Source organism: Strongylocentrotus purpuratus, unplaced genomic scaffold, assembly GCF_000002235.5.
Source record: "Strongylocentrotus purpuratus isolate Spur 01 unplaced genomic scaffold, Spur_5.0 spur5_scaffold_14, whole genome shotgun sequence".
Taxonomy (NCBI): domain Eukaryota; kingdom Metazoa; phylum Echinodermata; class Echinoidea; order Camarodonta; family Strongylocentrotidae; genus Strongylocentrotus; species Strongylocentrotus purpuratus.
Genome location: NW_022145599.1, coordinates 15,914,044 through 15,938,730, shown reverse-complemented (window position 1 = coordinate 15,938,730; position 24,687 = coordinate 15,914,044). Strand labels below are relative to the sequence as shown.

The 24,687-nt window shown below is 39.7% G+C and overlaps 2 protein-coding genes across 2 annotated transcripts; both read left to right on the top strand.

Annotated features, from left to right (window-relative positions):
- Window positions 1-915: 915 nt before the first annotated feature.
- On the top strand, window positions 916-14,048 carry LOC105444791 (ankyrin-3-like). The gene is made up of 11 exons (XM_030985110.1): window positions 916-1,109; window positions 4,796-4,959; window positions 5,521-5,684; window positions 6,091-6,173; window positions 6,486-6,647; window positions 7,981-8,092; window positions 9,952-10,121; window positions 10,668-10,812; window positions 12,509-12,592; window positions 13,312-13,382; window positions 13,913-14,048. Exons 1-11 carry the CDS (start codon window positions 916-918, stop codon window positions 14,046-14,048), a joined length of 1,485 nt encoding a protein of 494 aa, XP_030840970.1.
- Window positions 14,049-14,062: 14 nt separating this feature from the next.
- On the top strand, window positions 14,063-23,158 carry LOC578286 (transient receptor potential cation channel subfamily A member 1). Its single transcript, XM_030985109.1, has 10 exons — window positions 14,063-14,116; window positions 15,072-15,179; window positions 16,205-16,371; window positions 17,541-17,601; window positions 18,245-18,313; window positions 19,263-19,439; window positions 20,301-20,369; window positions 20,951-21,070; window positions 21,463-21,563; window positions 21,993-23,158. The coding sequence occupies exons 1-10, from the start codon at window positions 14,063-14,065 to the stop codon at window positions 22,162-22,164; spliced, it is 1,098 nt and encodes a 365-aa protein (XP_030840969.1). The 3' UTR covers window positions 22,165-23,158.
- Window positions 23,159-24,687: the final 1,529 nt, after the last annotated feature.

The following is a 24,687-nucleotide window of genomic DNA, read 5'->3' as shown; positions in this document are numbered from 1 at the left end:
CTTTTTCCCCTCTCTCTCCTTTCTTTCTCCTCTCTCCTCTCTCTCTCTCTCTCTGATATCTCTGTAACCCCTTCTTCCTCCCCCCTCTCTCTCTCTCTCTCTCTCTCTCTCTCTATCTTTCTCCCTCCCTCTCTCCTCTCTCCACCTCTCGCTCTCTCTCTCTCTACCCCCCCCCTCTCTCTCCACCTCCACCTCCCCCTCTCTCTCCCAGCTCATCAGACTGGCCTAAATATCGAAGAGTACATCAATAATGAAGACAATGATGGTAATACATGTCTGCATCTCGCTGTCTCTAAACGACGGACGGAGGTAAGATTCAACATAGATTCGTGAAGGCCCTGTCGCAATTCTTCCTCTTTTGTTTAAAATAAATGAAAAAACATTTCATCCATCATAGCTGCTTTCTAGGAGGGATTCGGAAAGGCTATAATATCATCAGTGATGTGAGTGATGTATACCTTTTTATTTCCATGAGGTTTATTCTAACTTTATCCTATACCCCTTCCCATCAGAAATAAGGAACGACGTAAATTTTACAGTACACGAACTGCAAATAGACGTACGAGTTATTTCTTTAGTATACCAAGATACCTTTGTATGCATTACGAAGTTGCAAAGACAACTAAGATTTTATCTGCACGTTCAGTCAATAATCATTAGATTTATATCGTCTGTTATGTCATTGGTTGTATATTCGTTATTTTCTATAAGTTTTCTATATAAAGACATTGTAGCCTCATGGGTGGGAGGGGGAGGGGAAGGGGCTGCTTTACAAGGGAGCCATACTGTTAAACAAACAACAACAACAAAAAAAACTTGATAAAAAAATAGTAACGACATGAAAGTAAACAAAAACAACAACAGCAATATATGATACATGAAAAGTAAAAGAAGAATCAAAGTAAAATAAGTAAAATGTGTAATACAATCTTACAGGTGATTGAACGTTTGCTGGGTTATCGCATGAACGCGAATCTCGTGAAGAAGAACGGCATGGGCCCCCTTCACATCGCAGCCACCAACGGATCTACTGCTGTAGCTTTATATTTGATTCAGAACGGGGCCGACATTGACATGAAGGACGATGAAGGCATGACACCTCTTCATAGGTCAGTCTCTCAAAATGATTAATTATCGTATGAAGGATGTCACCATCATGTCGCTTCTATGATGTAGATTTATCGTTTCATTGGCACAAATGCACACTAAAAATACGCAGATTAATATAATATTCATTTGTCAACATTATAAACCTTTAATTGAAGTTGGTCGATAGTTTGGGAATATAGGCTGTGCAATTTGAATTCATGTATGTTCTTTCCTGGGGATCTAGTGATCTAGTGACTTGTGCTCAGGTGCGGATCCAGGATTTCTTAGGGGGGGGGGGGGGGGGAGGCCCAAATTTGAAATTATGCGAGCCAAATATTGGTACGTAATGGTGACCAGCAGTGACGTAATTAGGGGTGGGTGGGTGCAGGGAGGAGCGAGTTTTTCCCCTCCCTCCTCCGCGAAGCGCGGAAGCTTTGACATTTCAATAAATTATTAGAGAAAGAAGACGATTCGTTGTACCATTCCCAAAAATAATCCTCGTCTGAATTATGTTTCCCCCCCATCCCGCGAGAAGCGCGAAAGCTTTTACGTTTCATTAAATCATTAGAGAATGAAGACGATTCGTTGTACCGTTCTCGACTCTTAATCCTTGTCTAAATTCAGTTTCCCCCTCCCCTCCCCCCCCCCCCCCCACTGCGCAAAGCGCGGAAGCTTCGACGTTTCATTAAATTATTAGAGAAAGAAGACGATTCGTTGTGTCGTTAACGACTCTTAATCTTCTTCTAAATTCAGTTTTTCCCCAAGCTTTTACGTTTCATTAAATCATTAGCGAAAAAAGACGATTCGTTGTACCGTTATGACTTTTAATCCTCGTCTAATTTCAGTTTCGAAGCTTCGACGTTTCATTAAATTATTAGAGAAAGAAGAAGATTTGTTGTACCGCTCTCGAAAAAAAATTAGTTTCCCCCTCTCGCGCGAGGCACGGAAGCTTTCACGTTTCATTAAATCATTAGCGAAAAAAGACGATTCGTTGTACCGTTATGATTTTTAATCCTCGTCTGATTTCAGTTTCCCCCCCTCCCGCGCGAAGCGCGGAAGCTTTTACGTTTCATTAAATCATTAGAGAAAGAAGACGATTCGTTGTACCGTTCTTCAAAATTATTCTCGTCTGAATTCAGTTCCCCCTCCCCTCCCCGCGCGAAGCGCGGAAGCTTTGACGTTTCATTAATTCATTAGAGAATGAAGACGATTCGTTGTACCGTCTCGACTCTTAATCCTTGTCTGAATTTCAAAAATGTTCTTTGTCTACTCCCCTTTCTTCCTAAGTTCTCTTCCTTTTCACTCCTCTCTTTTTTTGGCCGGCGTTTATTGGGGGGACCACCCCACCGCCCCCCTGGCTACGCAACATAATTATGTTGATACTTTGTCCGCCCCGGAAGCTCAGGGGTTTAAGCTTTTAATTTACGGTCAGATTAGCATTCAGGGGTCCGCCTTAGGGCACTAGGCGGGGTCCAGGGGGCAGAGCCCCCGAAGTTCAGGAGTTTTAGGCATTTAATTACGGTCAGATGAGCATTTTTTTGATACCTAATTGTTACAGTGGCAGGTCACTAATTGGCTTGGGGTTCAGGGGGCGGAGCCCCGGAATCTCAAGGGTTTTAGGCACTCAATTACGGTCAGATGAGTATCAAGGGGCCCGCCTAAGGGCTCTTGGTTGGGTCCAGGGGGCAGAGCCCACGGAAGCTCAGGGGTTTTAGGCGTTTAATTACGGTCAGATGAGCATTTTTGATACCTTATTATTTGTGACACTGGCAGGACACTATTTGGCGTGGGGTCCAGGGGGCAGAGCCCCCAGAAATCAAGGGTTTTAGGCATTAAATGACCGTCAGTTGAGAATCTAAGGGCCCGCCTTAGGGCCCTAGGTGGAATCCAGGGGCAGAGCCCTTGGGGTTTTAGGCATTTAATCATGGTCAGATGAGTATATTTTGATACCCCATTATAATGTGACCAATATTCTGTATGTGACACTGGCAGTTGACTATTTTTTTCTTTCTCGCTCTCTTTCTTTCTATTTCTCTTTAATATACTTTTTCAAAGAAAGTGTTGGGGGGGGGGGGGGGCTCGAGGATCCCGATCCCCGCCGTTCCGCGGGCCCTGATATGTAGGCATCTCAGGAAGCATTTTCTTGCCTGGCTGTAAATTTAGGAATTTGTCATTTTCCAACAAACGCATAAAGTGAGGAAAAATCTCGGAAAATTATCTCATTTCAGCATTATTTGTAAACTACCGTTATGGAATTAGAAATAAACCACGTTTGAATTCTATTTCTCCAAAGCCCCCCCCCCCTTCCTATCAGTACGCCAGTGGCCCCCCCCCCCCCCTCTCGATCTACACCTTGTTGGCGGGAAATTGCAACTGATATCCCTTACTTTTCTTCATTCTCTTTTTTTTCTTTCCCTTTTTCTCCTCTTCCCCTTTCCCTTCCCTTCCTTATCTCTCTTTTAGGTTTGCTGGGGGGGGGGGGGGGGGGGGGCAAGGTCATTTTGGTCCCCACCCCGCTCCACACATTGTTGGCGGGATTAACCGCAACTGATCTCCGCTTCATTTCTCCTTTTATTTTTTTTCTTTCTCTCTTTTTTGTTCCCTTTTAGCTCTCCTCTTTTCCTTTTCCTTCCTTCTCTCTTTTTTTTAGCGGGGACGGGGGGGGGGGGGGGGGGGGGGGGAGGCTAGGGCCTCCCCCCGATCCACAACTAGTTGGCGGGAAATTGCAACTTATATCCCCCTTCTTTTCTTTTCTTCTTCTTCTTTTGTCCTTCCCTTTATCTCCTCTTTTTCGTTTTTTCTTTCCCTTTCCTTTCTTCCTCCCCCCCCCCCCGATCTCCTTCTTCCCTTTTTTCTTTTCTTCTTCTTCTTCTTCTTTTTTCCCCTTTCTCTCCTCTTTCCCTTTCCCTTTCCCTTCTTTCCTTCTCTCTCCTTTTTTTTTGCGGGGGGGGGGGGGGGCAAGGCCCGCTCGGCCCCCTGGATCCGCGCCTGCTAGTGCTTGATGCTATGTCGGGCAAACCTCTTGCAAGCTTTCAGGATTATATCAAGAACGACCTTTGTTTAAAAAGTATGCAATAAAAATTGAATTTGTGGGTAAACCGGTCTATTGTGTGACACCGTGACTTGCTCTTGCGACAATTGCTCCCAGTCACATTCCTATACACTAACTGACACTTTAACCGCAACCGTGGACCCAAGAATATACCTAACCCTATCCCGTACCGCGTACCCTAAACCTAACCTAAAACCCAAAAGCAACCCTATTAACTTTAACGAAATAAATAAAGCCCGAAGCAATTGTCGCAGGAGCAAATGTCAATTCACTGGCTGTGCGCCACATTGCAAGGTATAGTGGCTGCAGTGTTTACAGGGATGGGGCGTCGGTTAGGATTTTCTCTCCGTCAGATATGGGGAGAGGGGCACACATGGCTACGTGGTATATAAGGTAATGATCTTACAGAAATTGCTTTAATTTGATCTCTTAATATCAGTATAGGTCCATGTAAAATCCAGAAGTACTATCATAACATTTTAGAAATGATTATTTACAAAAAGTCGGCGTGGCGCCAATAACAACACAAACATTACTTGATGCTGACAACGACTATACCTTCAGCAGTTTAGATCGACACCAATGTCATCTGCCTATGTTTTTCCTGTCCAGCAATATATGCATAGTTATATATTTTTTGATTAATTGAAACAGAGCCACCTTATACAACCAAGTCGAGACCATCGCCTTGCTAATTCATGAAGGGTGTTTGATCAACGAGATCGACAACAGTGGTTTTACGCCCCTTCTCTGCGCTGCTTGGAAGGGCCATACTCCGGCCGGTGAGCTGTTACTAACCCGAGGAGCTGACATGTTTGGTGAGCCGAGAATGATATTCCTAGTTTTTATCTTTTTAATATCTAAAAATCCCAAATGTTTGTCATATTGGTCTCCCATGTTTTAATGAATCTCATGTGTCTTCTTGTACGAATCACAACCACTTTAGAATGAAATCATGACACAACATGAGAAACGTACCTTGCATAAGTCAAGTTGCAAGAAGCATTCAGGTTGTACTAGTGTGTTTTTCAAACTGTTCATATACTCCGTAAAATATGGAAATGAATAACGTAGAATGCATGTGCACCAAGGGTCTGTAGACATTTTATAATGGAGATACTGGACTAAAGTTTTTTTCGACAAGTTTGCAGAAATTTCCAACGAGCAAAGAGGATGTTATTTTGCTTTCAGTTTTGTCGACACCACTTTGACATTATTTTTATGCCTGACATGTTTAATTTGTGGATCGCGCCCCCATATCATACACCGTATATAGCGACAACTTTGATTCCATCGACTGTTTCTGGGTTTAGGGCGTTTCCACATTATGCAATATCATTTCCTATACATCACACTGACGATGTGTTCCCTCCACACAGTCTCCGACATACACCACAAGTCTCCGTTACACTGGGCAGCAGAGATGGACCATCTGAGTTTCGTAGAGTTCCTGCTGAAAAACGGCGGCTACAGTTTGTTAGAAATTCGAGATATTTATGAGCAGACGGTTTTGCATTACGCGGCAGAGGCAGGAAATGTTGAGGTAGGCCTTAACTTTGGCTAAAATTGACGAAAGCTCGCTCTTTATAGCCAGAACCTACGGCGCTTATCACAAAATACTATTTTTGTTAAACATAGCCGCATTAGGTTTTTTTAGGCAGTTTTTTTTTAGGGCAGTGACTTAATCTAATACTATCTTCAAGACAACAAAGCAACAACAACACAACCTAATAATAACAACAGCATGATCAACAAAAACAATAACAATAATATAATAATTAAATGGGTAAAACATCACTGACAAATAGAAAGAAAAGAAGAAAAACAAATATAATATTCCGCTTTTTTATACCAGCTATTTTAAATTGACTTGAGCAATTCTAAAATTTCTGCTAAATGATTTGCATTAATCATTAACGTTGATTGATATCATTTTCTTAAATGTTCAGATGATCAAAAAGATGATCCAATACGAGGTCAAAGGTGAAGTGAAGGATGTGTCAGAGAAGACCCCAGTCCATGTCGCAGCTCAGTAAGTCCGTCTCTGCCGACACTAGGCCTATATTCATAATGGTACCGAAAATGGTGATAGAGATGTTGGTGATGATGATGATGATAATGATGATGATGATAATAATAATAATAGTTATAGAGCGCTTTCCAGGACCGCAGGCCCTCTCAAAGCGCTTTACAGATATAATTTATATTACGATGATGATGATGATGATGATGATGGTGACGATAATGATGATTTCGAGGACTACGACGAAAATGATGATGACGGATATTCATAGCACTTGTATAACCTCACATGTCTGTTATCATATATATTGTCCCATTTCAGAGCTGGTTATGTAACATGTGTCGAGGAGCTTCTCCGCCAGACCCCATTGCTCCTGAATGATGAAGACCAGGATGGGATGACACCGTTACTCACAGCCTGTTACCATGGCCACCGTGATCTCGTCAAGACTCTCCTCAAGATCGGAGCAGACATCACGAGTGTGTAAGGGATAACATCTATCATCTATATGGTAACAATGTTAAAGGGAGTGTGGCTTGGCAAATACTGGTTAACGACATCTACGTCTTTTTTGGACAACTGTAGTCAGCGACTTAATCTCTAACATGGTCAGCGTTCGCGAAACAGACCGAAGTTCTCCTCACGCTTCGGTTTCGCGTATATTACACGCCGATTGTCCCCGAGTCAGGCCACGGGAAAGACACGTAGTCACGTCAGGCTACACTCCCTTTAAGTTGTTATAGGAATGACAATAGATACCTTATTAATGAAAGTATTAAATGTGATTATATAGACCAATTAGTCTCTGCGTTATGCTGATGATGCTTTCTACACCGAATAAATGATATCTACAATCGATAAGTCAACTACTTATTAAAACTTAAAGTAAATTTTGTTCTACAAGGTACGTGATTTGGAATACAGAAAAAATGTGATAATGGGTTCTTATTAATTACATAAAAACTTGAAATGTGGAAAATTTCTATGTATGTCTACAGAATCAAACTGAAAGGAAGAATCATTAAAATGACGTCGAATTGGCACACCATGACCGCCTTTAGCCACAAGCAGCGAATCAGCGATACAATAGCCTGTGCTGAATGAATGTCGCAAACATTCATAATCGATTTTTTTTTCCCCTTCATCATTTTGTCATGATTTAATACTATCAGGACGAGAAAAACAGTTTCCAATAGTTTGACATCTACTATAGATGACTAATTGCAAAATTTGTTTTATCGCCATGAGATCGGATTAAAAGATTATTTCAGAGTAGCTCTTCCTCGGTAAGCCTCTCAAGCTGTATCCAAGTTTTTATTTTTACCAACTATTTCAATATTAAAGATAAAGGTGAGTTCTGGTAACGCGATTGCATTGTGAAAGAAAAGGTGTGGAATGCATCAGAAAAAGTTGATCATGTAATTATGCATGTAAGTATTGGTGTGTACTGCAAGGTTCTGGAGTCATCAAATTCATAACAAATTTGGCTCAGTCTTGATAAGTAACAAGCACACCATACAAAAAGTAGAAAGATGTATATGGGACAATACAAATGGTGTCGGTGCTAGTACTACTTGATTTCTTTATCTTTCTATGCTCATTACTCAGCCAGCATACATTTTCTTCCAAAATTGTTTGGCACATGACATTTATTTGTAATCTCGAACATTCAGTGTAAGTTTCGTTAGATTCTGTGAGAATTCCTTTTCTTTTTTTAACCAGAACTCAAGTTTATCTTTAACATCGTAATGTGAGGACTTGAAACAAATCTAGCTTATTTACCGTTATTCATTGATTTTGTTATGATTCATTTCAGCAATGACTTCCACCGGTCGGCGTTGATGCTGGCAGCAATGAATAACCACGTGGAAACAATGAGCATCCTCATTGAAAACAACTGCGATATCCACGCCTTAGACAAGAATAAGGTACAATCTCATACTTTTCTCAACACTGTTAGAAAAAAATTAAACAAGTTGTTTAAAATTTTAAACAACCCCGAGTTAACCGGTGAATCGCTCAACGTTGTTTAAAAATTAAACAAATTAAGGTTGTTTACATTTTGAACACTTAGTTGTTTAAAAATTAGGAAACCTTTTAAACAACAGTTGTTTAGTAATAAAACTGCACAACTCGGTTGTTTAAAGCAAGTTGTTTAAATTTTAAACAATAATGTTTAAATTAATAAGCAACTGTTGTTTATTCAGTTTTAATGCACAACTGGGTTGTTTAAAAGGAGTTGCTTAAATTTTAAACAGAACTGTTTAATGGTTATTATCTGGTTGTTTGAATTTGTGAAATGACCTACTGGAACCCCCGGCCCCCCCCCCCCCCCCCACTCAGTGTTATTTAGGGTACGCATATGCTCGTTCCCTCTTTTTGAAAGCACCCCCTATCTGAGGACTGCCAACATTTCCGAACCCCCCTTTCGCGGGCTTTTCGCGGGCTTTTCCTGCCTTGGAGACCCCCCTAAATCAGGAAAAATGCTCAATGTACCCCCCTAAATTCGGAATAATTTCTCAGGAGTCCAAAGAGATGAGAGAAAAAAAGAAAAAACACCCCCTTTTTAAAGAAATCTCCGGGTGAAAAGTCAAATACACCCCTTTTTTTAACAATTCTCGGGCCGGACTTTGTCGCACGAAAAGTACCCCTTTACCGGACATTTTGGCAACACGCATGCGGTCATTTCGAAACCTGAGTGGGGGGGGGGGGGGGGGCGCTGGAACCACTCCTGCAATAATCACAACGATGTATACACTGTAACATGCAGAGCTTGTTGCCAATTTACTTCAACATTTGTTCATCATATTCATGGCAGTGACAGACAACATTATTATTTGTCTCTATAACTTCACCTAAACCCCATCGGCGAAGCCGAGAAGAACCAAGTCGTCGCCTTGCCCTTGTTCCGCCATTTTCGTATGCACTTGCACTGCATGCTTGCATGCATGTATTATGTACGTACTTTGTGCAAATCGCATGTGTGTGCGCAAATTGCAATCGCGTTGAGAAAATATCGACGACGCCCCCGGGACTTTTTAAACAACTCTGTTTAATTAAATATTTTTGTCTTTTAATACATAGTTGTTTAAGTCAATCGAGCACTGATTTTTCGATTTTGAACAACGTTGTTTACTTTTTTAAACAACATTCTTTTAAACAGTGATATTTTAAACACCGTTCTAACAGTGAAGCATACATCTATTGACACAATTCTTAGAGCAACCATTTAACAAAAACGGCTATGGTGGTGACGACGAACTATCACACACATCCTCAGTGACAAATGAGTTAAAAACCCGGGGACGATTAGATACTGCTTCCCCCTCTCTGCAAAACAAATAGAAAAGTGTCATTAGGCCTAAACAAAAATGTTGCGTTGCCCTTTAGGTGCCAAAACATGGGTCGGTCGGTCGGATTTTTTTTTTTCTTCTTTTTTTTTCTCCCTCTTTGGCTAAGATTTCTCAGTTTTGAATGCTTAAATAGATAATTTTTTTAATTTATCAAACATTTTTTACTTCTAAAAAACGGTTTAAAAAAAAATAAATTAAAACCTGACCGTAGATTTCAAGATTTTTGGGTCGGTCGCAAAGGGCAATACAACATCTTTTTTTTAAATATAAGGTCCCCATGATCCCCTTTTTCTTATCTTAATTGAGAGCTTATTTAATGAGATACCCGCCTGTCAGTGACCATGCAGGGAGGTCTAGTCCCTCCTGCAAACTAGTGCAGTGGGGTTTTAAGGCACAGTTCATGGAAAAGAGACCTTTAAACCTCACACCTGCAGAACTCGGCCCTTCATCTGTGCATTGATGCGGGGCACATCGGACCAGCCAACCTGTTGATCCGTGCCGGAGCCGACCAGTCTGCCTCAAACAACGAAGGGTTCACTCCTCTAGAGCTAGCCATTGACGGTGACCACGGCGAGATAGCCGCAGCTATCATCAAGAGCAAAGAGTAAGTTTTTACAACTTAAAGGGAGGAATTGCTGCAGCTATTATCAAAAGAACAGAGGAGGATGATTATGCATAAACTTAGGTAATCATCCAGGGGCGTAATGGCCAGGTAATGGCCGCCTCATTTCGAAAGAAAAAGATGCGCATGACAGGGCCCTGAAATAAATCTTTATATTTCGGGGACTGCCCCCCCCCCCCTTCAAAACGTTAGAGGGTCATCGGGAGTTGTTAATTCACGTTATGCACTCGAGTTAATTAATCAAAATTCACACAGTAATGTTGTTTTATGTCAATAATATACACATGATTTTTCTGAAAGTCTACATAAATTGCATTATTTTTCTCCCTAAACGTCTGTTTTGAGCCAGAAGGGCAATAACTCTTTATACTTTTTAGACAAAGTTAACGCCCTTTCGGCTCCAAACAGTCTAAATGCATGAATTAAAGCAATTTCTTTACTTAATTCAATTAAATACAACGTTTATTTTTAAAGAAAATATTAATACATCTTTATTACTTGTTCACATAATTTCAACTCCTTGTTTAGCTGGAGAATTGCCATGCAGAGTAAGGATGACTTTATGATCTCGCCCATGAAGGCCCTCATCGAAAAGCTCCCCGACGTCGCCCTCCTCGTCATGGACCGATGCGTTCACAAGACATACACAGATCAACATACTACATCCTATGACGTAAGCACATGCAATTTAAATCAGAAGTATTTGCAGATGGTAATAAATATTGAATACGTACATAAATTCAAGCAAAAGCTTCTTCAAAGATCTTCCTTATTGTGTGTTTTAGTCTGCATTTTATAGATTACCTTTTTCATAAGAAAGCAATTATATTCTCGTTTCACAGTTTAGTTCAGTTTAGTTTTGTTTTGAGATGAAAAAAGATGAGTAGAGTATCTTTAACATAATAAAAATAATAATACACAACATTCATTATGCGCTTAATATGGTTGTTTCTAAGGGCACCGTTGTCTGTCTAATAATAATAATAACAATACTCAGTTTTTATATAGCGCTTATTCGAATAGAGCGCGTTTATCTAGGCTTGCCACTAGATATGTACATATCGTACCCCACTATCGAACCCCACTATCGTACCCCACTATACGATCGTGATTTGCGGGATGTCGCGTTTATCTACCCTTCACGATTCAAAATAAAGGCCTTGTGTCTGCCCAGCTGTTTTGACCCGGGAAGCAGACAGTTTCTCGGAGGTCAACTTCACACGTATGCTTGTACACAACACCTGGGTGGTCATATTTGTATGTGAGGTTCAAAACAGCTTTGCGTTTATCGATCTCTCAGAAACGTGATTCTGGCTGTATGTCACATTCAAAACGCACCTTTTTGCGTCTTTAGATATGCCCATATCTAAAGACGTTTGAAAAAGGCTTTGCGTTTATCTACTTCTAAATTTGCCTGAAAGACGTTTGAGAAACCTGATTCTAGCCAAAAATTTCCTAGATAAACGCAACCGAAATATAGTGATGCTTCCAAACTTGGAGATTATTACCCCGGCTTTAGCTGTGCTGCCATTGCGGCGCTCTAGCATTTCTACAAATTACCAACCAAAACTAATAATTAACACACATAAAATAGATGTCACAGTGGCATAAATGATTGAACAATTATTGAGATATTCAGTTTACTAGAATTGTTTTATTAACCAGACATTACACATCCTGGAACGGGAGAGGCAGGGTTCATATTAACAAAAACATTTTGAATAGTAAATGAAAATATATAGTTTAGGCAAAAATGCCATTGATAGTTGAAATATTATTACGAAATTCAGCTTATGCGCATCTCTTTTATCCCAACGTATACAAGTCGTCAAGATATAACAATACCATATTTCTTCTTAAAGGTATTACAAAGTTTTGGGAAATTTTGAAAAATGGGTGGATAGTGATTATTTACAATTTTGATATATTTGGATGCCCCTGTGGATGTATTAAAAACACCAGAAATTTTAGCCCCTAAAACACTTCTGCTTTTGAGAAAAATGGAATATAAAGATTTACCGGTACTCCCGGTAAATGTTGATGAATTTCAAATAGCTCCTACGTCCGTATAATGGTAGCTGCTATCATGACAATCTCAGAGTATGTAGTTGTGGTATATAATTTCCGAACGAGAATATCTAATCGGTCGATTTTAGTCAATAAACATTGTTTTATAGTTTAATTAATATCTTGACCTTGAGAGGGAGCTATTCAACATAAAATGTGTACTATTTACAATTTCATAACTTGAGAGTCAATTTCGACCGCGACAACGATCACTGAATATTGTAGGATCGTATATGCTTCCATTATGTTCATTTGAACCAAGTTCATGACCCCATACCAAAACTTTGTATTACCTTTAATAGGTGAAGTATGAATATCAATACATTGACCCCGGGCCAGACGATGAATCGACAAGAGCGAACGGATATCGATACTTCGCCGTCAGGGTAAGTTTAGATCCGGGTGGCGCCAACGTTTGCTTGTTGCTCCCTTCTTCTTCTTCTTCTTCTTCTTCTTCTTCTTCTTCTTCTTCTTCTTCTTCTTCTTCTTCTTTTTCTTCCACTTCTTCTTCTTCTTCTTCTTTTTCTTCTTCTTCTTCTCTCTTCTTCTTCTTCTTCTTCTTCTTCTTCTTCTTCTTCATTTACTTCCTCCTCCTCCTCTTCTTCTTCTTCTTCTTCTTCTTCTTCTTCTTCTTCTTCTCTTCAATCTTCTTCTTCTTCTTCTTCTTCTTCTTCTTCTTCTTCTTCTTCATTTACTTCCTCCTCCTCTTCTTCTTCTTCTTCTTCTTCTTCTTCTTCTTCTTCTTCCTCCTCCTCCTCTTCTTCTTCTTCTTCTTCTTCTTCTTCTTCTTCTTCTTCTTCTTCTTCTTTCTTCTTCTTCTTCCTCTTCTTCTTCTTCTTCTTCTTCTTCCTCCTCCTCCTCCTCCTCCTCCTCCTCCTCTTCTTCCTCTTCTTCTTCTTCTTCTTCTTCTTCTTCTTCTTCTTCTTCTTCTTCTTCTTCTTCTTCTTCTTCTTCTTCTTCTTCTTAATGGGAATTACCATGAGATAAACAATTTCAGTATTATTGGGGCAACCTTTTTACTATTCCTATTCATCTGCCATTTTCTCTGCATTTGTAGTATGGTGCCTATATAATTAATGCTCGTATTTTTTTGTTTACTTGACAGACAATGTGTCAGTACGGACGCGAAAGACTTCTAGCCCATGAATTGTCACAAAGCGCCCTGAAAAGAAAATGGTAAGAGTTTTGTCCGCATGATATATCTGAGCCTTCTTTTATGTTGTACCAGAAATAAAACAATTCCATATTTCAGATTTATTATTGATATTATATTGAAGCCTAAAAAGTATGCTTTAGATATAATTTGAAAGAGGTTTTATAGACAAAATTATGAATTGTTTATTTGTTTTATCTCTAGTTCATCACACCCTTCATTCCTTACTTTTTCATGCAGTTATTAATTCATTTTCTTTAAAATATGTCTTATCGTCTCCTCAGTCTCCTCCTCCTCCTCCTCCTTCTTCTTCTTGTCATATTCCTCTTCTCCTCGTTTCTTCATTGTCATCATCATCTAGTTTTTCAACTTCGAATTAAAAAAAAAAAAAAAATCAAGATTATTTGAGCACTTGTCTTTTTTTTCTTTGGAAGTTTCCCCAAAACCCCTTCTCAACCAAGGTTTTATTTTATTACATAAAAAACATATTAATGTTGCCTTTATTTCATTACATTAGAAAAAACATAACGTTCCTTTTGGCTCGATTGTTTAGGAATCGCTTCGCGCGGGTCTTTTTCTACATCGATCTGTTGTTCTACGTGGCCTTTTTGGCAAGCATTACTGCATACATCAGCGTAGCCGTTGTGCCGCCCCAGCGGCTTATTGGAACGACGTCGACGCTAAACTAAATCACTGCCCAACCATGAATGTATCACTCTTTCCAGAGCTGCGAGACATTTTCTACTATAGCGAGAAGGTAAGTGACTGAATCCCTGACGTAGTCAGGCGCGGATCCACGGGGGGGGGGGGGCCGACGGGCCCGGCCCCCCCCTGGCTTTTTTTTTTTTTTTTTTTTTTAATAAAAAAAAAAAAAAAGTTTTCGGGGTCAAATACAAAAAATAAATGATGCATACTCCCCCCCCCCCCCCCCCCCCCACTGAGCGAGATATTGGTAGGCTCGATTTTCACATTTTCGGGGTCATATACCCCAAAAAATGATGCTCACTACCCCCCCACTGAGCGAGATATTGGTCGGCGCGATTTTCACATTTTAGGCCCCCCCCCCCCCCCCCCTATCGGCAAATCCTGGATCCGCCCCTGGGCGTAGTTATGGGGGCTCGGTGGCTCTTGCTCTCCCTCCTCCCGACAAAAAAAAACAACAACCACAAAACAATAGTATAGATGCTGTAAAAGAGAAATAGAGAAGGCAGAATGGGAACGGGTTAAATCATTGATAATTAAAATAGATATCCCGGAGGTCAAAAAACAGTTGAAACCAGTTAGATTTTTCAACTGGTATCAACTGAAATATGTGACAGTTTATTTTACTGGTTTCAACTGGATTCAACTGACTGGTACCAGTTGAATCCAGTTAACACAACTGGTAAACTTCGCATGCACCGGTATATCCCAGTTGAAACCCATTGACTCTATACTATTGCCATGCAATATTGATTATTGATTATACCAGTACCAGTTGATTCCAGTTGATTCCACTATACCAATTTCCATATTGAAACCAGTTCACTTAACTGGAATCAACGGGTACCAGTACCAGTTGCCCCCAAGTGGTCCCCAACTGTTTTTGTTTCCACCTGGGTAGGACCCCTACCCGGACCCCTACCCCTACCCTACCCCTTATATATGGGTCATTCCCCTTCCCACCTCAAGACAAGACAATTCATGGTGATTATTTCAATTATTTCAAACAGACGGATTCTTTGTGGTACACGGACCCTGCACCAGCCTATTTAGGTTACGCAATACTCATCTACTGCAGTTCCATGGTGTTCGGAGAACTTGCTGAAATGTACACACTAGTAAGTCACATTTGGTCACGAGTCCAACATGCAATAACTCGTGTGTGCAAAGTTTGCAGTATAACTTCCTATCTATCCTTTCAAGTTCAAGTTCAAGTTTTATTTCCACATGTGGTTAAAAAAAAAACAAGTATACATACATGTACAGACATATGACAAATGCAAAGTAATACAACATTAACAAACGATAATATTAAGAGAAACAAATAGCGAACAAAATATAAGTCCATAAACACAGAACAACTAAATATATTTAGATATTTATTAAAAAAAAAAACATGTGGGGGACCAGCAAAGGCCAGGGGCCTGTCGAGGCTAATCCCCAGTACAATAATAAATATTTTGGATATTTTATATATAAAAAACAAACCAAAAACTCACAAACAATATGACAGAAAAGCGACGTACAGTACATATGACAAAACAAAAAGTTGGCAAATTAAATAGGCAAAAAAATATATATATATATATTGTACCACTATAAATTTATGAATTGTTTAATTTTTACAACAAAATTAATAAGATGATGATAATGATAATACGATCTTGGATATTTCTATGGCGCACTTGTCCACCACCCAAGGTGCTCTGCTAGGCTACCGATTTCAGTGCTCACACCATTCAAAGAATTCCTTGCTACGGGGGGGGGGGGGGTCACCCTCACACACAAATGCTACCCACCCGTGTCCATCAACATTAGAAAGTGACCCTAATGGCGTATTGCACTTTTTCTGAAATGACCCTGTGCGATCAGTGCTTGAAAAACACCCCTTTTTAAGGAAAACGTAGACGACGCCGAACCTGTGAATCTGAAAAGGTACCCTTTTTTTTTATTTTTGTGCGATCAGTGCTTGGGAGTGACCCCCTGGGCTGGTACCAATCTCACAGCAAAAACTTTACAGCAAAGAAGAAACATGGAAATGCTTAATGTATCGACATAACTGACAACCTAAGATTTACTTATAAAGCAGTTTGTAATTAAAGTGCATGAGTTTACTGAAATGTCTGTATCTCTTGTATTACAGCGTTTGAAGTATTTCACCGAACTGACTAACCTCGTGGACTGGGCGACGCTAACAACCGCAATAATGTATGTTTTGCCTCCCGGCCGAGTGCCTTGCTTCCAAAACTGGAATGCCGGTATCGTCGCCATTTTCTTGTCGTGGATGAAGTTCATCATGTACTTTAGAGGGTAGGAATAATGAACGAGATTTATTTCGTTTTTTTTTGCTTTGTGATGTTGTTTCAACCATTATTCTAGGAACTTCTTATTTAGTTCCTTATTATTGATATAATTATTATCATTATTATGATCATTATCATTATTAGTAGTAATAAAAGTAGCAGCAGTAGAAGTAATAGTATCATTATTTTTATTATGGTCATTATTATTATCATTATCATTCTTATCATTATTATCATTAATATTATTATTACTATAACTACGACTGTAATTGTCATTATTGTTATTATCATTATATATTCTATTAATGTCAAATGCCAATATAATGTCTCAACGTATATGTCTTGTGTAGTATGATCAGTGGCGTACTGAGCAAAAACTTTTATATACCTCTACATCGTCATGATGGTGCTTACACTTCCAGCAATGACATCAATTTTTTGTTTCTTTCTTAACTTGGTACAAGATACAAAGCAACATACACTGTTGCTCATAAAGTTTTTTTTACCCCATTTTATGGAATTATTTGACAATGATTTATTCCTAATCGATCCAGATAATAGTATACATTCTCAAATTTTATTGAATAATAATTTGCCAGTGTTTTTTTGTGTGTGACTGATTAAGCATGTGCATGATACTATGCTTATCAACTAGGGGACCTATGCCCTTATGTCATAAATGACAGTAATGAGGATTAATACCCCACAAAAGTGCACTAATATAGCACATCGACACGGTTTTGATCATGGGGCCTCACAGTTACGAGGCCATTGCTTTGCCACTGAACCATGACTGTACGCAGCAGGGGCTAGGGTAGGAGGCAGTTCCCACAAATAATTTAAAAAACAAAGAAAATGCCATAATTATCAATAATTCATTGAATTTCCCCCCGGCCCCAACAGAAAAAAATCTTCTGTGTGCCCATGTCTTGAGCCATAATGCATGGCCGTACAGAGGATTTTTTTTATGTGGGGGACTGGGGTAAAATGCAATCATAATTTTCGGGACTACACCCCCCCTCAAGAAAGATTACCGAGAGTACTTTTCAGGACTCCTTAATCCTCCCTCTCTCTCACATGGTGCACCCACAAGCCTACTGTATATTCATTAATGTTCATGGAAAGCAGCTTGGTTGGTACGAAGGTATATTTTGTATACTCTCTTTTCTCTCTCAGGTACAAGACCACTGGACTTTATGTCCTGATGTTCATCGAAACTCTGATATCTTTACTGAAGGTAGGTCCAATGCTAACTTCCAAACGGAGAGAAGAAAGATTGTGTTATTATTATAACCTTGCATGAATTTCCATGACGTTGTAAACTCTATAATGAGTAGAATATTTCGATCTGGCGATTATATGACTCTATTTCATTACATGTATTTGGAATTAGTGATTAATATGGTCATTGCACGATTGTGGGACAGGCTAGTCACATATAGACCTACTATATACATGGATACAGAAAAGTGGAAAAATAACAATCAAACAAAAGAGAGAAATTTCTAAAGACGCACATTGGATTTGTTGCTCTTTTTGTAGGGTGGGGCAGGGTGAGGCTTTGGTGTCCCAACCCGCACATTTATGTACAGATTTTATATTTTATTATATGACTATGGCATTTTTATGGTCCGTCAAGGTGCCGTTATAAAGCACTCCGAAAACCGAGAAGGGCAATTAGATTCCTTCCCTGTCGCACAAAACGATAAACCCTCTTGCCCAATCTTGTTTGCTCAAACAGTAATTTTAAAGACAGATGGAATAATAGAAATTTACATAATAATCCTTTCAAATGAGACGTATTGAAATGATAGTGATATAGTTAGATTGATTCAATATCTGGGTCCGACGTTTGATTTGATTTCTTATTTTGCTTACAGGCTATGACTATTTTCGTCATGTTCGTCATCGCTTTTTCCGCCACATTTAGAATGGTCTTCAGTCAACAGGTATTTCGGGTTTCGAACCAATATTGGCGCAAAGCGTCTGAGGGGTTTGGCCTTGGGGGGGGGGGGTACTGATAGAGACAGGGAGACAGAGAGGGGGAGGGAGGGAGGGAGGGAGAGATACAGAGAGGGAGGGGGAGAACGAGAGGGGAGGGAGGGATAGAGAGCGAGTTACTAAGAGAGAGAGGGAGAGAGAGAGAGAGAGAGGGAGGGAGAGAGAGAGAGAGAGAGAGAGAGAGATGGGGAAGGAGAGAGAGAGAGGTAGAGAGAGAGAACACGCCGAAGATCGGAATGTATTTCCGAAAGTCTATTCTATCGAAATGTTGTTTGACTTACAATTTCAATACTAAAACTAAAATTGCTTTATTAATGAGATATGATCAGTGAGGGGCATTATTATGTCAGACATAAATGACAAATGATTTAGAAAATAGTTGTATACAAACAAAAAGAGAAACACGTGTGCTTTTTGAAGAGCAGATGAATCATCTATGAAGACAAAACAGTTTGAGAAAATTGTAAATGATTAAAAACAAGCTATCCATACTTCATTAGAATTGGGGTACGATGTGTTAGTCTAGGGGTATCCTCAAAGTGAAACTGTCAATATTGGGGCAATCGTCACCTTATGTTCAGGCAAAATATGATGATCTCCTTGTAATTTCGGAATCGTTCATCATTCGAAGTCAACAGCCCATTTGGTGAAATTGCATGTTCACGCAAAATCGTTAAATGAAATTTAAAGAGGTTGTTGTTGTTGTTGTTGTTGTTGTTGTTGTTATTATTATTAAATTATTATTAGTTGTATTATTGTTGTTATCATCATTATTACTGTTGTTGTTGTTATTGTATTATTATAATTATAATCATTAGTGTCTTTTTCCCCCATTTTAATAATCATTATTACATTATTCTCCTTGTTGCCCCTTCCCGTTGCCATGGAACCCCCCAGTACCGATTTTCTTCAGCAGATCTAGCTTTCATGAGTGTGCTGACGATGATGCTGGGCGAGATGAACAAGGACGACATATTCAACGAAGAGACCGATCTGACACCGTACACAGTGACGGCATACATTGTCTTTCTGGTTTTCGTCTTCTTAATGCCGATGGTTCTTAACAACCTCACGGTATGTCTTCAAAGTTATAGTACATATCAAATGATATGTATAAAGCAACCGTATCTGATAACAATAATAGGCAAAGCGTGACCTATGAAGCCAATACATGCGCCATCAGGCACGTACGCAGGTGGGGGGGGGGGGGTAACCCCCCCCCCTTTGGTAATTTTATGCATGTAAACCCCCCTAAAAAACCTAACCCCCCCCCCCTTTTGATTTTTTTTTCCGACCTAAAAAAGGTGACCTTACCCCCCCACCCCAACTGAGCAAAATGTCAAATTTCCAAATTTTGAGACCAAAAAAAAAAAGTGTCCTCTTACCCCCCCCCCCCCCCCGCTTATTCAGCGGCTGGCTGAATCGTTGCGAAATTTTCGGACCGATTTATAAATGTTAACCCCCCCCCCCCCCCTTGAAAAAATCCTGCGTACGCGCCTGTGCGCCATTAATTCAACGCAGTGTTCTCACTGATAATTATATTATATTCACGTTGCGGACGATGTAACTCTTGCGCCACTGAAAGACCACAGTGTCGATGACGCATTTCTACGTCTGCAATTGATGCAAGGAAATATTTTCTCATTAGTTTGAATTCGATAGAAGGCCGACTGTTCATAGTTATTGTTTAGAAACAAATTGAATTCAAAAGAACATTTGACATTAGAAATGTGCTGTATTTTGTTGACACGTACATCGTTGTCAAAGTCTGTCCGGCTTAAGCGCCAAAAGTTTGATGAAGTTTGCTTCAAAGATTCATTATTGAACCTTAACCCTGCAAAATCATTTCAGACGCACTGAGGGCAAGGCGTGATTTCATGATAGACATGCTTATCGTAATTATTAACCATGATTATCTATCACATATTGCATTAGATCGGTATTGCCGTCGGAGATATTGAAGGAATCCGAAAGAAGGCGTTCATCAAAAGAAATGGTGTTCAGGTAAAAATTAATCTCGATTGAATGACATGGATATGTATCCGCTTCTGCAACGGCTATGCAATAAAACAAATGTATTATTTAGTCTTCCCTAGCTTCCCAAGGTTCCAATTTCAATGATTATCCGCCAAAATTGTTTAATTATTGTCCTCTTGGTGTTTGATTCAAAATAAATAAATAACTTTTGGAAGCGTTAATTGTCTTTCTTTATTTGCATGTTTTCTTTTATCCATTGAAACATTGATTGATGAACTTGAAAGCAAATTCAATATAAGCCTATAAAGTTGACTTCTTGTTGAGTTTCACTATTGAAACCATTAAGATAACAACCTCAAAACCACAACAAAACAATTGTTCGATACCCCCCCCCCCCCACCCCATTAGTATACCCATCTAAATCTGGATCATCATTAAAAGCCGACACATATTATCTTAACTTTATTTACTGAGACGATTACCATTTTATCCAATTTCGTTACTATACTATTTTATTTTTGGACGTGTATTATTCTGATGTACATATCTGTGATATATTTCTGTTTATTTGTTTATTTTCTCTGTACGTAATTATGTTTCCATCGAAGTCTGATTACGTCTACCATCTGGAGAACAAGTGTCCGTTGTGGCTTCAAAGGATTCTCTATCAGTCCGAGTACATCGTCAGAGTTCAAAAGGAACGTTATCGAAGCAAGTTCACCTCAATGGTAAGTAGCCCCCTCTTCCCTTTCTGTCTATGTCTCTCTCTCTCTTTTTAATAATAATAATAATAAAAACGTTACTTATAAAGCGCTTACCACCGAAGTCTCTAAGCGCTAAAAAGGTTGAAAAAGCAGACTCCCTTTCTCCATTTCTCCATCCCCTCTCTTTCTCCCAGTGGCGGATCCGGGGGGGGGGGGGGGCCCGGGCCCCTACCTCTGAGTGAAAAAAACGTGTAAAAATACGTTAATTTTACCTTTTTTTGGAGATAGGCCCCCACCCCTGGTGCTCAAGGGGGGGGGGGGGTGCAATTTTTAATTTTTCGTGGGCCAAAAAAAAATTAAAAATGAATGCTCATTATTGACTGTCTGTATTCTCCTTTCATTTAATCGTTTACCAGTTCTTCCCACCCGAGGATGAGGCGCTGATCGAACTGGATGACAAATCTGAACCCAGGAATGCAGAACACGTGCTGGAGGAACTACAGAGACAGAAATTCACGTGAGTGAACTAATACACGTGCACTGCTCTACTGAAATGTAGTTTCAGTTTAAAGCCCATCTGTACTCGTTTGGCCAGGGAGGATTAGACCTCCTTCCAAGGTCACTGCAGGTGGTTATCTCATCAAATCAGCTCTCAATTAAATAAAAAAAGAGGATCACGGGGGACCAACAGGCACCGATTAGGCATCGTTTGCTATATAGAGGGAGCAAGTAGCTACAAGTAGTACAGTGTGCCTTTAAACTGAAATGTAACTGTACAATGTTGTAGAATCAGGCGCCGCGATCTATCGTGTGGACGAAGTTGGGGTGCAAACGCATTGTCGTGTAGTTAAAGGATCTAAATGATAGACTTATTTGGGAATAATTACCCCTGATTAGCTGTCCTTACGATTAATACAAATTATTATATTGTTATCATACCTAACAGGTTGGCAGCTCTGAAGTTGATGGTCAGACAACAGGGCGATATCCTGCAAAGGCTCGCCGATAAAGAGGGCGTGGCTTCGAAAGGCCAAGATATGAAAGGCCTTACCGAGTTATTCGACGAACAACCTACGAACGAAGCTGACGAGAATGACCCAACCTCTTCGGTCGCTTAGCAACCATGGTTTTGTTTGGGGCAGGATAAAATGCTTGTTCAAAATGGACCCATGTTTAGGGATTTTTTGGTGAAAATGTGACCCATTTAAGTGGCACATCCCCGTATTTCTTAATATGTGATTACCCCCACCCCCTCCCCGGGTTTATAACTTGCTACCTTCGTCATTACATAGCAATTTAGTGTAGGGCTTACTCAAAGTAAAGATAAAGATAGCGAGAAAAAGTATTTCATTTCATGTACATGCGTAAACCCGCAACCCCCTCCTTTCTCATATTTAATTGGCCTAAATGTAGATGGATTGACCAAAAATTTCTTTGAAAGCTTACGATGCTTGATTGTATTGGTAAACAGATTGTTATCAAAGCACGCTGTGTATCGAATCGAATTATGTACCTTGACTTGACTTGTTTCAAATACATGTATTTTATAATTATCTCGGACATTCTCATTTACATATGTTCGGAATATCAACAAAAATTATGACAAGATTTTTTTTTTTTTTTAATGTACATATATGTTTACTTTCTAGGATATTATGAGCCCGTATACAAATAATAGGCGGCAGTGAGGGCATTAGATGTGTAGTATTTGTTTTATAAGATGATGTTTTATTTGTTTTATAAAATGTTTTTATAACATGATTTTACCAATGACCGGTCATTAGTAAAATTACATGTTAAGCAAAATGAATGCCTGGTCAAGTGTACACTCTCAACTGATTCGATTAGGATCCGCTTCATCATCTTATATTAAACATGGGTCTTGTTATTTTATTAGGGTTTTCGTTTGTCACGTCATGACGCCATTTCGGCGATTTGCGCATGCGTCGGGTCGTCTGGCGTCGTCAGGCCAAATTTGCGAACCCGTTCATCGATGATTTGAGGTTCGTCAGAAAACTAGTGACCCGTCGTCAAAATGACGTCATCATGCTACATCGCAGCGTAAATCAAACGTAAAAACAGAAAGAGAAAGTGATAGAATGATTAAAAAAACAAAGGATAACATAAGGAAAGAGAGAAAGATAAAGTGATAGAATGAATTAAAAAACAAAGAATAACATAGAGAAGGTGAAAGGAGGAAAAAAACAAACAAAGAATAACATAAGGAAAGACAGAAAGATAAAGTGATAGAATGATAAAAACAAAGAATAACATAAGAGAAATGAAAGAAGGAAAAAACAAAGAATAACATAAGGAAAGACAGAAAGAGAAAGTGATAGAAGGAAGAAACCAAGATTAACGTAAGGTAAGACAGAAAGAAAAAGTGATAGATTTTTTCTTTTCTTTCTGTATTGGTCATTCCCGTTCCAAGCCTTTAATATGTTGCGGTAATTTAGATCTACTTGGCATTTTTGAATGATTAAATACAAGCTCTATGAAAAAGAAAAGACCTCTGAGTTTCTTTCACCTGGATTTATTTCTCCCTTTGTACTCTTTCTACCTTTATACATCTCCATTGAATCGCTGAAAATGCATGGTATTCCAGGGCCCTTTCTACGGAAGCCCATTAATTAGTGCCACCAGCGCTCAAAATACACGGGGGCGGTGGGCGATTCGCCCCCGTGAGCTACATAATCGCCCCCGTCAGGTTGCTCACGGGGGCGATTGCAAAATTAAAAATCGCCCCCGTGGAATTATAAAATAAAGATTTTCTTTTCTGTTATAACTTTAACACAATATTGAGTTTCAATTTTCAAATGAAATGGAACTTAGATTAGCGTGCAAGATTTCTTGTTTTATTTTGTTTTATGAGTAGGCCTATTATTACCGATTCAGCTCACAGTGCAGTGCCGCCGTCAGCAGTGGTTATAGGCCTACTGCGCCCTTAGTAGCGGTACGTGTGCACGCTGCCGCGCTATGTCTGCTGGAGCTGGAGGCGATCGCACAAGGGCAGAAACATGGTCATGGAGAAGTTTTTCGTTGTGAAAGCGTTAACCCGCTGAAATCTGGTGATTTCAAATGACTAGCAAATAAGGAACCTCGACCAGTAAATCAATATTAGGGACATTTAGATTTGCACGATGGGAACGTGGACTGAAACGTGTGACCTCCTTTTAAGGCAGTGCCAGTGCTTAAAAGGACGTCACATGTGATTGCCAGTGCCTTAAAAGGACGTAACACGTCCACGTCCACGCAAATCTAAAAGTCCCTATTGGGAAGAAGAGGAAGTCCAAGATGTCGTGGAATGATATGGTAACATGGGCAGATCTACGGGTGAGGGTTAGGGGTTTAACCCCCTCCTCCCACCCTCGGCCCCCTTGGGCTGCCAAGTGAAAATGTGATATTAAAGCGGGGGGGGGGGGATGCTGGAGAGGAGGACTACTAATCTATTTTATTTTTTTCATGGGGGGGGGGGGAGTGAAGCGCCGTTTTAGCATGACTTTCTTTTTAACTCTTACTTTCACCTATCTCAGATAACCCTAAGTTGTTGGTTGCTGCTTTATATGTATTTGATAATGCATGATTAAAGTAAAGAGAGAGAGAGAGAGAGAGCCACCATCATTTTGCAATGGTTCAGGGTT